The 15,846-nt window shown below is 42.7% G+C and overlaps 1 protein-coding gene across 2 annotated transcripts in view; it reads left to right on the top strand.

Annotated features, from left to right (window-relative positions):
• The window catches only part of Ube2h (ubiquitin conjugating enzyme E2 H), an 85,305-nt gene that overhangs the window by 28,947 nt on the left and 40,512 nt on the right, over positions 1 to 15,846 (top strand). For both annotated transcript variants that reach the window (XM_052173373.1, XM_052173372.1), the window contains exons 2-3: positions 10,665 to 10,741; positions 11,868 to 11,942. In XM_052173373.1, coding sequence (XP_052029333.1) covers positions 10,665 to 10,741; positions 11,868 to 11,942 — 152 coding nt within the window. The remainder of the gene's footprint in view (positions 1 to 10,664; positions 10,742 to 11,867; positions 11,943 to 15,846) is intronic.

The following is a 15,846-nucleotide window of genomic DNA, read 5'->3' as shown; positions in this document are numbered from 1 at the left end:
CCTCTCCTCCCTTTCCTTTTTTTCTCTCTCTCTAAGACAATCGTGCTATGTAGGCCAGATTAACTTAGAACCTGGTGTGATTCCAGGCTGGTGTCAAACTTGTTGTCTCCGCAGTGCACACCTCCTTGAGCACACTTAGCTTGGAACTGCTCTCTACACAAGGCTTATCTATCAGCTTTTCCCCAAAATTCATTTCCATTCCAAATAAAGTTAAGCTTGTGCTTCTTCTGCACTGGAGATAGAGGTGATTCGGACTGTTCTCTGAGAGTGCCTAGGGGTCTGGACTCAGGACCTCTTGCTGAGCATCTCCCCAGCCCTATATACTCTACCCTCCTTTTTGAGACAAGGTCTCCTGTGGCTCAGGCTGCTCTTGACGATGACCTTGAACTCCTGCTGCCTTCCCTTCCCAAGTCCTAGGCTCCTAGGCACCATGTCACGTGGGTCACAGTTGTTTCCTACACTCATAGGTCTTCCCCTTTCCAAGTCATTTGCCCCCTGACCTTTTCTCCCTGCTCCACACATAGTTGTTCTGATCTTTCTTCCCCCTTCATTTGTATAGAGGTTCCAGTGATAAAGGCATTAGTGTCTCACTTTAGAACTCTGAGTATCATTGGTTTTCTAACAGAGATTGATATGAATGACGATTAATATCTGAAAATGAAAAAGTGCATGTCAGATACAAGCCAATTTAAATTGACTTTTGTTCCAGGGGAATTGTATTCTGATTTCTAAATCAGGGACTTAGTGTTTGAAATAAAATTGTTGGGGAAGGGCTGGCGGGATGAGACCTCTGTAGCCTCCTCCTCAGGAGTGCTCTAGTGGAGACTTTGGCCCTTGACTGTGGGCTGGAAAGTGGATATGCCCCATGCTTCTCTGGAGGCTGCTGAGCCAGAGGCATTCCAGCAGTTCTTTGTATTTGGAAATACTCCTTGGTTTGGAGATTGGGCCTGTGCAGATATGTACTCTGGTGCCTCCAACAAAGAAACTTGATTATTCTTTAGTGATCACGCCATAATCTGCATAGCAAGTGAACTATTTTACTTTAGAAATGTGGGGGGAAACAGGTTCAGAAACTGAAGCTGTTAAGGCAGAGTTGGTTTCACAGTAGGGTTTGCCACTGGTGTAAAAGAAGAATGCACATTCCAGTAATAGGCTCATGTAATTTCCTTTTTGTTATTGTTCTTGTTTTCAAGACAGGGTCTATATAGTCTGGAACCCCATGTAGACCAGGTTGGCTTTGAACTTAAACCAGATTGGCTTTGAACTTACAACCACCTGCCCTATCTTCTTCCCTAGTATTGGAATTAAAGGTATGTGCCACCATGCTCAGCCTCTGCAATTTACTTTTAATACAGAGAAAGTAGGAGTTCTTGGACATAATCATCTCTGGTTGGTATTAATTCTAGAAAAATGATAATACCAGCATAGATCAAGAGCTATGTCTCTCTTGATTGAGAGACATAAAAGTTTCCTTCTTATTCATTGACTTTTTTTTTTCAGAGACAGGGTCTCACTGCATTATCCTACTGCACTGAAACTATAAGTTTTTGCATCTTAGACTTTAAGTATTTTATGTGTATAGGTGTTCTGTGTAGGGGTGGGTTTGTTTGTGTGCCACTTGAGTGCCTAGTGCCCTGAAAGGCCAGGAGTTGGCATTTGTATCCCTTAGGACTGGAGTTATGGATTGTTGTGGTCTACCCCGTGGATGCTAGGAATTGAAGCAGGGTCCTCTGGAAGAACCATTTGTGCTACGTACCCTGAGCCATCTCTCCAGCCCCCATCTCACAGTGTTTAGATAACCATCTACTGACGGTAAAAGAGGAGTGCTTCAGAGCTTCCGTTTTCTGGAGCCAGACGACAATATCAAAGTAACATGGACTATATATAAATGATGACCAACTGCCCTTGAGCAAGTGAAACCCCTGGTGTATAATAATTTCTAAGGTATAAATACTGTACTGGGGCAAGCCTGTCTACAGTGTGACACTGGGAAAAGATGAATATAGTCATCTGATTTGAATTCACCTCAGCTACCCATGGTATTTTATAGTCTGTTTTATTCCTAAGCTCTTTTTTTTCTTTCCCTTTCTGTGTATATGTACACACACACACACACACACACACACCACTGTGCCATAGTGTGCATGAATGTTCAGCGGACAACTTGTGGAGTCAGTTCTCTTTTTCTACTATGTTGGTCCCAGGTATTGAACTTGGGTTTTACATCCTGGCCTCTCATGCCAGCTATCCTTTATTTTCCTTATCTTTTGCATAAGTATGTAATTTGAACTAAGAGCAAGGTAATTTCTTTGGCCGTAGATGAACTAATCTCACAAATCTGAAAGTTAAAACTGGAAAGCCAGTATTTGTCATTGTGGACAAGTGTCTGTGTTTCTATGGGTAGACGTAACAGGGAGTCAGATGCCATAACCAGAAAGTTATTTGAGAAAGAGCTGGCACAGACGCTGTATAAAATGACCTTATTAATCTGCTGTTGTCCAGCACTCAGACTCTTTCTCTCACGGGGCCTTAACGGCCATGGTCCCTGCTAGCATTTCTTTCTGACTTTTCCTTTGATGCTGATAGAGTTCCCCTTCCTTTTCTGGCACACACCTGTTCCTTGGCATGTATGAATATACTTAACTTAGCTACACTTGAGGCTTGCTCTGTAGGAAACCACTCTCTCAGATGGTAGCCCTGCCAGTGTTTTCTCGTAGGCTTCTTGTGAGTAGTACTTTTTGCAAGTACATGTGCCTTTATCTCAGGGTTTTGTTTTTTTTTTCAAGTTTCAAAGGGTAAGAACGATTCCTGATTTTCTCTTTTCTTTGCTCTCAGCAAGTATCCCTCTCCCTCTCCCTCTCCTCACAGACATTGTGTTGGTTTCAAGTTTAGCACTCAGAAGCCATCTTCATATGCAAGCAAAGTTGGGTTACTTAGCATCAGCACCTGTGGAAAACTCCCTTTGCTTCTTCAGCCTCCTGGGCTAGGATGAGAGTGTGCACATGTACGGCATCACTTACGTTATTTAGACACTCACTTCCTGATCCCACTGTCTCTCGCAAACTGTTCTCAGTAGTCAGTCAGTTTTTCTTCAGTTCCCATGTAGGGCAATTCTCTTCCGTGTGCCTGGATTAAAGAATGAATGAATTGGATATGTTTTTTTGCACCACTCCCCCCTTTTTTAAGTTTTACTTATTTTATTACATGTAAGTACACTGTAGCTGTCTTCAGACACACCAGAAGAGGGTGTCAGATCTTGTTACAGATGGTTGTGATTCACCATGTGGTTGCTGGGATTTGAACTCAGGACCTTCGGAAGAGCAGTTGGTGCTTTTAACTGCTGAGCCAGCTCTCCAGCCCTTTAAAACCTGAATTTACTGATGGCAAAAGAGAATGTAAGCAGAAGAAAACAAAAAACAAAAATCAATGCCCATAAGGCCGAGTAGGAAGTTGGCATGAGGCCTGGGCAGACTAACTGGGGAGTTAGAACATTCTACCATAACAAAAACAGAATATATTGACATTGTGTTTGGATGTGTATTTTAGGTGCCCAGGAGGGTCTTTGAGGAAGTAACATTTAAAAGCTAGCACAAAGACTAGGAAGCCGCAGCTATCTGTAGAAACTGGTAAGTCAGTGAGGCAGGAAGACAGACAACAAAGTCCCCAAGGAGGATAACACTCAATTGTGTTTCAGGAAATGAAAGTCAGCAAAGCTGAAGGAGGGAGGCAAGGGAAGATGTGGCCTGTGTCAGTCCCATCGTGGGTGGGACGAGTGAATCTAGATGTGACTCTTGGAGGTTAACATCTGATCCAAACTAGTAGTGTTAGAATTTGGAATTCTAAATGTATGTTTTTGCATTTTCTTTTCTGAGATGTTAGTAATCAAAAATGATTGAAAGCTACAGCTCTGTCTTATGTGAGATGTGTCCTATAATTTCAGGAAAGTCAGGAAGGAATTAAGGCCTAGTAATACTTAATGTGATGAGGTTGTTCCAACCTAAGCAGACCCAGCTGTAAGTGTGCTGCCCTCCTCCTGCCCCAGTCTCCTTGACTGCTGAGGTGATGGGCCTGAGCCATTTGTGCTCTGCTTTCTGCTTCAATGTCTCAGGCACTCAAGCCTGCATATCCTTTTGATCCCAACAGACAGGAGACCCAGGAGTGTAGCCAGCTTTTCCAGGTCAATTCTTCTTTCTACCACATCTGCATCCACCCTTGTGTATGTGTCTAGGTTGGTTTTCTTCTGATTTACTACATGATTTTGGGTTGTTTTCCTCTTGAATTATTTAAGAAGTATTCCGTGAACAACTTGATTTTTTTCATTTCCTGTCTGTACCTCTCTTATTACTGTTTGTGCATATTTAAGTCTCACACTTCTGTTTCTTCCTAGGTTAGCATCCACAGAACATAGCCACTGCCATATTAGAATTGTACCAAGCAGCCTGTTTAAATTTTGTTTTATTATTGCCGGTATGAACAGTTCCAAGACAACTTTGTGGAGATAGTTTTCTCCTTGCACGTTTATGTAGGTTCCCAGGATTGAACTCAGATTCTATGCTTGTGCTGCACACACTTTTATCTACTTACACCGTCTCACCAGCCCGCGTATCTTTACTTCTTTCTTAAGGGTGGCTGTTACGAGTGGGTGAATGCCATGTGTATTTGGTGCCCTCAGAAGAGGGCGTCAACTCTCTCAGAGCTGGAGTTTAAGGTAGGTGTGAGCCACAGGACGTGGGCTCTGGGAACTGAACTTGGATACTCTGGAGGAGTAGCAAGGCCCAAGCACTCATGTAGGCCTCGTGCTCGCTGTGTAGCCTTGGACTTATGATCTTCCTGTTTCTGCTTCTGTAATGCTTCTGGTATAGGCATGTGTGTTCCACCATGGCTGGGATTCTGGGATTTGAACTCAGCGCTTCCTTCAGGCATGCTTGCCACACAGCATTGTTGCCACCAAGCTGTTATCGCCCAGCACATAAAAGTTTCTTTTCTTTTGTTTATTTTCACTGTGGACTTTAGAAATAAAATCAGTGTTATAGTTGAGCTTGTTCTTTCCTTTTTTCCCCATCCTAATCATAAATATAAATCATACAGCTTCAAATTTTGATTTATTGGTGTGTATGCGGCCAGTGTATGGAGGTCAGAGGAAACTTAGCAGGACTCAGCTAGCTTGTCATTCTGTAATACGGGTTCCTGGATTGAACTCAGGTCTTTAGTCTTAGTTGTCTTCCTAAGTTTTGTTTTGAGACCCAATCTCACCAAGTTTCCCAGGTTGGTCTGGATCTCACTCTTTAACCTGAATTCAGAAGCCTTGGCCTCTAAGAGTACCTGGATAATGAACCTGCACGACCAGACATGGCTCCAGTGGGTTCTAAGCCGACTTTCATTCAAGAAGAAGCTGCTGTTCTCTACATCGCATTAGCCTGTTTCTTAGAATAAACTTATGACAGTAATTAATTACTATTTCCTCTTTTTTTTGGATTTGTTTTTTTTTTCGAGACAGGGTTTCTCTGTGTGGCCCTGGCTGTCCTGGAACTCACTCTATAGACCAGGCTGGCCTTGAACTCAGAAATCCACCTGCCTCTACCTCCCAGAGTGCTGCCACCACCGCCAGGCTCTGCCTTGCCTTCTTGAGTACCAAGAAAGTACTCAAGGTGACTCATAGGCATGAGTCACCATGCTTGGACTGTAGTTTCTACTTAGTATGTCTTATGCTCCTATACTACACTTTTAGGCTTTCTTGTAGACAGACACTGTTTAAGAAGCATTTTTGTTGGGCATATTGTGCTTATGTAGATTAGCATTTTAGTAGAATTTTATTAGTATATTTATTAGTATCTTGGTAGAATTTTAGTAAACAAGTTCTGATAGAACTGTGACCTTTTGTGGATTTAATAGATCCATTCCTCCACTATATTCCTCCTAGACCAGCTTAAGGAGTTCCTGTTATTTCATACAGAAAGCTTAAAACTAGTTTTAGGGAGATACAGAATATAAAACCTCTTGGCCTTATTTCATTTGTTGATTGCCTTGTAGTATAGTGTTTCCTTCCAGACTCAGAGAAACATGATTTCCCCTATTTCTTTACATTGGAGAGTTCTTCATTTCCCAGCGTGTGTGTGTGTGTGTGTGTGTTCTAGTGTGTGTGTTCTAGTGTGTGTGTGTGTGTGCACATGCATGCCTCCTTTTTCTCTTCCCATTTTTGAGATAACTTCTCACATGCTGCTAAGGTAGCCTCAAACTTGCTGTTAATGAGACTGGCCTTGAGAGCTTATACCTTTCAAGTGGTGCTTCACAGCGTGTAACATCACACCAGCCTCAATTCCTAAATTCTTAAAGCTAAGATCAGCTATTACACTTATTGAAGCTATAGTTCTTTTATGACTGTGTTACTATTTTTTATAGCACCTATGAGACAGAGTTTCAAGCTAAACAGAATAGAATGGTATCATGAATCCCCAGTTCCCTTAATACAGAATTAAGGTAAGAAAATAAGGGGTCTAGAAAGATGGCTCAGCAGTTTAAAAAGAGCTGTCTGCTCTTCTGGAGAGGACTGGGTTTGATTCTAGCACCCAAATGGTTACTCAAAATCAACTCAAGTTCCAGGAGATTTGATGGCCTTTCTTGGCCTCCATGGACACTGCATATAGATAGTACAGACATATACACAGGCAAGATACCTATACATATAAAATAAGATCACCTGGTTTTGGCTCCCAGAATCCTTAGAAGGTAGCTCAGAGCAGCTGTAACCCTCAGACCCTGCAGTTCAGGACCAGTGGTGTTTCTTCAAGTGCTCTGAGCCCCCACCCACACATCTTTTTTTTTTTTTTTTTTTGGGATTTGGTTTTTTTTTTCCTTCCCCCAAGACACGGTTTCTCTGTATAGCCCTGGCAGACACTGTAGACCAGGCTGGCCTCGAACTCAGAGTACTGGGATTACAGGCGCTACCACCGCCCAGCTCCATACGTCTTAAATACTAAATACCTTCAAAAAAGTTTTTTTTTCCAAGCATTACTGCATGTGATAATTTTTATATCAGGTTTACACACACAAACACACACACATCATTTACGCGCACTGCAGAATGATGAACTCTCCAATGTAAAGAACTAGGGGAAATCATGTTTCTCTGAGTCTGGAAGGAAACACTATACTCAGGGCAATCAGACTGGTAGTTGAGAGCTGCTCATTGTTTGCAACTTCCCTTTGTGCTCACTTTAGCCTGGTCTCAGTGTGGAAAGAAGCAGCCATGAATCTTGAGCCTCTAAACAAAAGTACTCTTACCCTGGTGCATCCTGGGACACTGCTCTCAGGGCCACTTCCTTGGTAAAGCATTATCAGCAAGCCAAGGAGGCAGTGATGTCTTTGAGTCCTAAGCCCTTGACCTGGATATCATTCCTGTGGAATAGCCTTAGTCCTTTTCTCTCTTGCTGGAAAGGTTCTGAACTATATAAAAATCACTTAGAAAGCCCTGGTAGACACATTTTGCCAAGAATGTCGGTTGTCTCTTGTCAGTATGGCGCTCCCCTTTAGATAGTCAATTGTGGAAGCATAGAGCCATCCAGGCAATGAGGTGGTGGTGCTCTTATTGTAAGAGTGAAATGGACTCCTTCTTCAATGCTAATCATTGTTCTGGTGAAAACAGAAACCTTGAGGCGAAAAACTAAGTAGGTAAGCTCTAGTATTTTGTGACTAACTTAGAAATGAATAAATGTGGTTTATGGTTTTGACAGATTCTTTTTTTTTTTTATCAGCAGTATCCAATGAATTTGTAGTTTTTGGGTCGTCCATGCCCCCCCACCACCACCACAGGGTTTCTCTGTGTAGCCCTCCCTGGCTGCCGTGGAACTCACTCTGTAGACCAGGCTGGCCTCGAACTCAGAAATCCGCCTGTCTCTGCCTCCCAGAGTGCTGGAATTACAGGCGTGTGTCACTACCGCCCGGCTTCTAATCTTGTTTTAACGCGGTTTAGGAAAGAATCTTTGTCAAGTAGATGCGGGCAGATTAAATGGTTTACATTTAATGAAAATGGTTCTCTGGTTTATTGCAGCCTTTTGACTTAGGACAGGGAAGATGCCTTTAGTTGACACCCACAAGTATAAGTCACAATTGGAAGCATTAAGATTCCTTCTGAGTGGGGAGGCTACAGTGCTGGGCATGGCACCCTGGCTCCAGGCTCTCTCACAGCTCCAGCTGCGGTCCTCCCTCTTCTCAAGTATGCTGTGATCCCCTGTTGTGTGACTGGCCACAGTTAACCCTTTTTTTGCAAAAGGGTTAAAGAACATTAAGATTGTTGCTGGTATTTGAATATTAATACGTTATAGATAGGAGCTTTGGTGAACATGGCTGTAAACCCTTGGCGTGTATTTAGGAGGGACATGTATGTGTGCAGATTGAGGCCATCAGTTTTCTTTCTCTAGATAGATGGGTGTTTTGGCCTGTGTGTATAATAGTGTGTGGTGCCCAAGGAGGCTGGAAGGGAGAGCCAGATCCCCTGGACCTGGAGTTACAGATGCTGTGAGCACTGAGAATTGAGCCTCTGTACCCTCCAAGAGCAGCCAGTGCTCCACCTCTCCTGCAGGTCAGTTTCCAGAAGAGAATGCAATCAGATCCCTCTCTTACCACAGGGACTGGCTTCAAAAGACAAGCAAAGCTGTGTGTGGCGCACTGGAGAGGCAGCCACAAGAGGGTCTCTGAATTCAAGGCCAGCCTGGTCTACCTATAGGGAGTTCAGGAGAGCCAGGGCGACATAGTGAGACCCTGTCTCAAATAAAGCAAAACAAAAAGCTAGCTTGTCTGTAAGATTTGAATAGCAGTAAGTTTTATTCTAGGCTCGAATGGTGGTGATAGACTTGTTCTCCATGTGTGAGTCTGCACCACACAACAGTGCTCTTGTTTGTTCATCTCTCTCACTTCGGAGCAGGGAATGTTATTTTAAAAGTTTGTTGTTGTTGTTGTTGTTGTTTTGTTTTGTTTTTTTTTTGTTTTTTGTTTTTCAAGGCAGGGTTTCTCTGTATAGCCCTGGCTGTCCTGGAGCTCACTCTGTAGACCAGGCTGGCCTCGAACTCAGAAATCCGCCTGCTTCTGCCTCCCGAGTGCTGGGATTACAGGCGTGCGCCACCACCGCCTGTCTTAAAAGTTTTTAAATATGTCAAACCTTTTATAGATTATCTTTTTATTTTAGTTTCTTTTTAAATTTTTAATTTGGGTGGGAGTGGGGGTGGGGGTTATGATTAGTGCCTGAGGAAGCCAGCAGGCATCAGCTGAAATGCCCTGGAGCTGGACCCTTGAGCAACCCGCCACGGTGCTGGGAATTGACTCGGCCATTTGCAAGAGCAGTGTGTCGTTCATCACTGAGCCGTCTCTCTCTAGGCTCCCTGTTTTCTTTTTTGACTTAACTGTTTGGACCTTTTCGTTGTTAAGGTATCTTCCTACTTACTCTTCTAATAACGTTATTCAAATTAACTCTGAGGTTAGAATGCTGGAAATTGAGTGCAGGTTCTTATGTGTGCTGAACACGTGTTCTGTCACTGGACTGTATTCCCACTCATAACTTTATTGTCCTTTCCTGTGTTTTCTACTTCTGTAATTGTGCATTGACTCTGACCTCATGGAGTAGCCAGCCAGACTGCCCTAGAACTCAAGTCCTCGGCCTCCCGAGGACCCCCCTCCCTTTGCCATGTGCTTCATGTTTTCTTCCAGCTTCACATTTACAGTATTGGGGGACCACGCATCCACACATGTACATGTGCATTCTTATGTGTGAATGTGGAGGCCAGAGTTCTGTGTGTGTACACATGTGCATTTCAATGTGTTTGTGGATATGGAGGCCAGAGAGCAGGCTTAGGTGTTGCCTTAGGAGCTATCTCCTTTGATTTTTGGAGAGTGGCTTTGTTTCTAACAAGGCCTTACTCTGTAGCCCTGACAGTAGAACATGCTAGCTTTGGAACATTCAGATCACCTGCCTCTGCTTCCATATGCCATCATGCCTGGCCTGCCTTGTTGTTTTGAGGCAGGGATTCTCACTAGGACCTAAATAAAGCTTATTTATTAAGCTGGCTGGACATAGAGCACTTGGGATCTGCCTGTCTGCTTCCGTGGTGTTTGTTGGGATTACAGATCATAGCATCAGTTCTAGCTTTTGAGGTAGGTTCTGGGATCAGATTCAGACCCTCATGCTTGTCCAGCAAGCACATTACAGAATGAGCTGTCTCCCCAGCCCTGAATCTCAGAACTGTGAAAGACTGCTCAAGATGTCTCAAGCTGGGCAGGTGTCTCAGAACCAGAAGTGTTGCCCATCCGTGATGAGAGCCCTGATCCACACCTAAACCTGAAGACACAGCTAAAGAGCAAAAGACTGAGTGAAAACAAACACCATAGCTTTGCTCCATTTTCCCTCTTTTAACTTGGCAGAAGTCCCATGAAGTAATGTTTGCCCAGTTTGTAGAGGGAGAACAAACACCCAGAGAGTAAGTTTGTATTGCTAGTCTCTCTGAATCCAAAACTTATATAAATTGTCTCTTAAACTACTAGAATTGTTCTATACATTGTGTTTTACCAGAATTGCATCAAGTTCGGCAGCACTGGCAAGCTGGAATGTCTGGATACCACCTGTAGTTCTTTCATGTGCTGTAATCCTTTGTAATTTCCTTTACTTACTACCTCAGCATTGAAAGCAAACATGAGGTTACAATCCTAGGAGGTCTCAATGAATTTGTTGTCAAGTTTTATGGACCACAAGGAAGTAAGTACATGTGTGGGCATGTGTTCTTCTTTATTATCTTTACTAGACTATGGAACTCTCAGCAGGCACATGGCTTTGGAAAGTGAGCTTTAACTAAATACTAGGACCAGCCAGTGCAGAGATCTTTGTCATTCCCGCACTCACTCACTTCTTCACAAGTGTGGATTCTATTATAGATGGACACATAGGTGTTCCTTGGGGAGTGTATTTTCTTGTACTGTTTTTGTTTGGGAGATTGCCTAAGGTAGGAGACAAAGGAATGTGAGTATCTCTTTACGAATACATGAGTAGTATTCAATAGGATTGAGTAAGAAAGTGAATATTGGCTTAACTCTGGATATTTTAAAGGAAGATATATGGTGGGTTTTTTCTGGTACTAGTGATTGACCTCAGGCTTTGTGCGTGGTAGGTAAGTGCTCCACCTCTGCTCACAGTCTCGCTCTCCCTTGTCTCCTGCCCCCTGCCCCCCTTCTTACTTTTTAAGGTTTAAAAAAATGTTTTTAACTGTATGAGTATTTTGCGTATGTATGTAAACCATGTGTGTGCCTAGTGCACTTTAGAGGTAAAAAGAAGGTCAGATCCTCTGGGATTGGAGTTAGAGTTGTTGCGAGCTATCATATGGGTACTGAGAGTTTAGTCTGGCTCCTGCAAGAGGAACAAGTGTTCTCAATTCCTGAGTCATCACTTCAGTTCCCTTAGTGAGGTGCAGGGTCTCACTAGTTGTTCAAGCTGGCTTGAAATTACCCCAGTTCGGGGGCCCTTGAACTTTGGGTTCTCATGATTCAGTCTCCTGAGTAAAGATTCTAATCAGAACAAGATAATTGTAGTAGAACAGAATAGAATAGATCTTTTCCTGTTAGATGCAGCGTAAAGAAAAACACATTAATCTGAGGTGGAGTACCTACTTTGCTGGTTGTAGTTGGTCTTGAATGGTCTTCCTTATCTTCCTTAGTGCTAGGATCATAGCGAAAGTCAGTCCCCTTGTTCAGCTAGTCCCTGCCTCTTCTGGAATTGGTTTGAGGACCTTTTCAGGGGAGAGGGGGATTTAATGTTCATTTACTCTTGGGTTTATTTACTGACTTGGAGATACAGTTCAAATGGATAACATGTTTTATTTCTGTTACAGCACCATATGAAGGTGGGGTGTGGAAAGTGAGAGTTGACCTTCCTGATAAATATCCTTTCAAGTCTCCATCTATAGGTATGTGATGACAGTTCTGAAATCTAAGAGGAAAATAAAAGTCATACATTTTATGAGAGATAATTGTCCAGAAATTTTTCCTGAACTGAATTTTTCCTTTCTTGGCTTTTTAAAAAAAGACTTATATGGATGTTTTGTCTGTATGTATATGTCTGCACACCGCATGAGGGCATGGGAATTCATGGGTCTACATACCTTCACCATCCATAGCTGACTTCACCATCTTCAGAACTGAAGCCTTGTCTCCTGCAGTTTAGACTAACCCCTACTCTAGCAAAATGGACTGAAATATCCTGAAGTTTGCTTTAATTCCAGCCTTTCACATTTCCGTGTAGTGCAAATAGTCTGTTAGAGTGATGTAGTGTGTTAAGTCCTATCAGAAGCTGCATCCTGTACCATATCAAACCACTTTACTTCCTGTAGAGTTTTATGTCCTAAAAATACTAAAGAGCATTTGTAATCCTTTAACATGGGGAATTATTAAGGCTGTTCTTTCTGTCAGGTCCTGAGGTAGGTTTTCTAAACCTGCAGCTACCCAGGAAAGATTACTTGAGTGCTGTCAGACCGTGTAAGCTGTAAAGCTAGGGATGGTAGGATAGCTGTGAGGGGTTGAGTCTGACACGGTCTATAAGCACCCAGGACATTAGACTGATGCACCGGGGATCAGAGCCTCTCTGCAGCTTCACTCCACAGTGGCAGAAACAAGAGCTCTCTTTGCTTTTCCACGCCTGGTTTATTCCTGTGTCTCTAAATTTCAGTGTTTCTCTTGAAATACTTCAAATATAAATGTTCACATATGTATCATATATACCTGTTTAAAGTCAGAAAATTGGCGTTCCAAGTGTAGTTTGTTATCTTTCATTGCTATTTAACAGCAGCCAGTAGGGCTTGTGGAAGCCAAGAATCAGCTATGAGAATGCAGCCTGTGCTATAGAAATAGAGCTCTAACCCACTGTCCCAGGCACAGGGTACATTTCACCAAAGCTTTCTGAGATTTATCCTTAAAGACCGTTTTCCACTCTGCTGGGATCAGATCAGACCTGGAGCCTGGCTCATCAGGCAGGTGCCTCCACCCCTGATCTGCTGTGTGCACCCTCCCCTAAAATACCTAGGCGTTAAACACCGCTTATCTCTAACTAGACACAGACTCTCAAGGAAATTTAGCAAGTTTTATTTTGCCTTTCTGTACACTTTTCAGAAGTTGATGTAGTTGAAATATGTATACTAGCTGTCTTTTCCTTCAGAGGGGGATTGCATCAGAGTTTTCATCAGTTTGTGACATGATCCATTTTCAGGTCATCAGCAGTGCAATACTACTACGATGTACTTTAAGCATTTTGAGAGGCAGTAGCTCATTTCAAAAGGGCAAGGTTGGTTTTTTGAGTTGTGTAGACATGTAATTAAACAGAAAGGAAAGAAAATTAGATAATTTTGACTCAGTGTGCTTTTAAATTCCTTTTCCTATGTGAATGGCATGTAAACTATTCTTGAGTTTAATTTGAGCTCATAGATACTAAGATGTTGAATTGGGAGAGTGCAGTTTGGAGGCAGGAGAGTGCTTGCCTGGAATGAAAGAATGAAAGAGGGAGGTCCTGGGGGGGGGGGAGAAAAAAAAAAAGAAAGAAAGAAAGAAAGAGGGAGGTCCTGATCCAGCCCCAGTATTTTAATAGATACATAAATGTTTAGTTTAGATTAAATATCTTTTATTCTCTCTCGCTTGCGCTCTCTCTCTCTCTCTCTCTCTCTCTCTCTTTCTCTCTTTTCCCACCTTTCTCCTTCCTCCCTCTCTTCCTCTCTCCCTCTCTCCCTCTCTCCTCAGGTAGTCCTTCAGTTTGTCCTTTGCCTCAGCCTCCTGATCTTGGGTATATGACATCATCTCCAGCTTGGATTTTTAAAATATTAGTATAGAATTTGTGTGTGTGTGTGTGTGTGTTAATGTTTGGGTATGTGTACGTATGACATATGTATACATGTTTGTGTATGGAGGCCAGATGTCAACTTCAGGTGGTATTCTTTAGAAACTATCTACTTGATCTTTGAGACAGAGTCTCATATTTGGGCTAGATTGCTTGGCCAGTGAGCTCCAGAGATCAGCCTGTGTCAGCCATCCAGTTCTGGGATTAAAGACATCTGTACTTGCTGGGCCGTGGTGGCGCATGCCTATGATCACAGCACTCTGGGAGGCAGAGGCAGGCGGATTTCTGAGTTCCAGGCCAGCCTGGTCTACAGAGTGAGGTTCAGGACAGCCAGAGCTATACAGAAAAACACTGTCTCAAAAAAACAAAAAAAAATCAAAGAAAAAAAAAGACATCTGTACTTTAATCTGTACTGTGCACAATAGCTGTGATGTATTTTTCATAGATATCACTTGCTTTGCGTGTTAGCAGTCCTGCTTGTTGTTAGTGACTGTGTATAGTTAGGTATCCATTACTGGTTATCTATTGAGAAGAGTTCTAGATTTGATTTTAATTTTCCATAAAATTATATTCATCCTATCTGTTGTTGCCTTTCTGGAAAATAAGACACAGGCCAGGAGCTCTGGTGCTCATCTGTTTAGTTGTAGCTGCTCGATAGGGAGATTGCTCAAACCTACAAGTTTGGGGCCATTGGGCATCTATTGACCCTATCTCTTAAAAAGTAAAAGGAATTTGCACCTGGTGGTTCATGCCTCTGTCATACCTGTAATCGGGTAGTTGAGGCAGGAGGATTGCTTGGAGCCAGTAGTTACAGCAAGGCAAGATATACCTCAGTCATATATATGTATTTTTGACAGGCTTAGTGGTGTATACTTGTAGTATCAGCACTTGAGCAGGTGGAGGCAGGGGGATCAGGAGTCAAAGATGGCCAACCTGAACTACAGAGGACTTAATAGAGTTAGGTGAATTACAGCTTGCTAACTATTCATGAAATACTCAAAACATGTATAGCCTTCACATTAGGAAGATTAGTAAGAAGAGATGGACATAAAGTACCAAATATTCTTTACACAATGTGTGAGACAATGCTTCTGTGTAGCAGAGAGTGTAAAGAAGAGTTTTTATTTTTAAAACAGTGTTATCTTTACCAAGCTTTGGAGCTGTGAGGATGCAAATGGGAACTTGAGACTATGTGGATCCTCAGCACTGTTTTAATCTAGAGGCTGCTCCATAAGCTCTCATGTCATGTTTCCAGGTTCCATTTGTTAGCTGGGACGTGTGCTTAGCTGGTCGGAGCAAGAAACATGTGTAGCACCTGCACCACCGCCAAGCACATGTAAAGGGCACTGCCGTGCACTCACACCACACGATAGTTCATACATAAACTATACTGTAAAGGATGTAGATTGCTGTGTGAGTGTTCTGGGCAGAGTACCCCAGCACTCCAGAAACAAGAGGCAGGTCTATTAGTCCAATTTCAGTCTGTTCTGCATACCTAGTTTCAGGCCAGCCAGAGGTACATAGTAAGTTCCTATATCCAACCAACGAATGTTTTATGTGTAGCAAAAATAGTAAAAATTTAAAAGAGTTAACAATGTGGTTAAGCTAGAAATTTTATTTGCCTGTAGCCAGCTTAGTAGTGTGTATATTGCTTGGTAAAGGTCTTACCTTTTAAAGATCCTTAAAAATATTTTTTTTACTTCAAAAATTTCAAAAAGTGTGTGTGTGTGTGTGGAGAGAGAGAGAGAGAGAGAGAGAGAGAGAGAGGAGAGAGAGGAGAGAGATGGCTCAGCAGTTAAGCAGTTGCCCTGGCTGTCCTGGAACTCACTCTGTAGACCAGGCTGGCCTGGACCTCAGAAATCTGCCTGCCTCTGCCTCCCAAGTGCTGGGACTAAAGGCATGCGCCACTACTGCCCGGCAAAATAAATCGTTCAGAAAAAAAAAAAACAACTCAGTAAATAGACAAACTGTACAAAGGGCTGCTCTTT

Source organism: Apodemus sylvaticus, chromosome 2, assembly GCF_947179515.1.
Source record: "Apodemus sylvaticus chromosome 2, mApoSyl1.1, whole genome shotgun sequence".
NCBI classification, from domain to species: domain Eukaryota; kingdom Metazoa; phylum Chordata; class Mammalia; order Rodentia; family Muridae; genus Apodemus; species Apodemus sylvaticus.
This window is presented reverse-complemented; position numbering and strand designations above follow the sequence as displayed.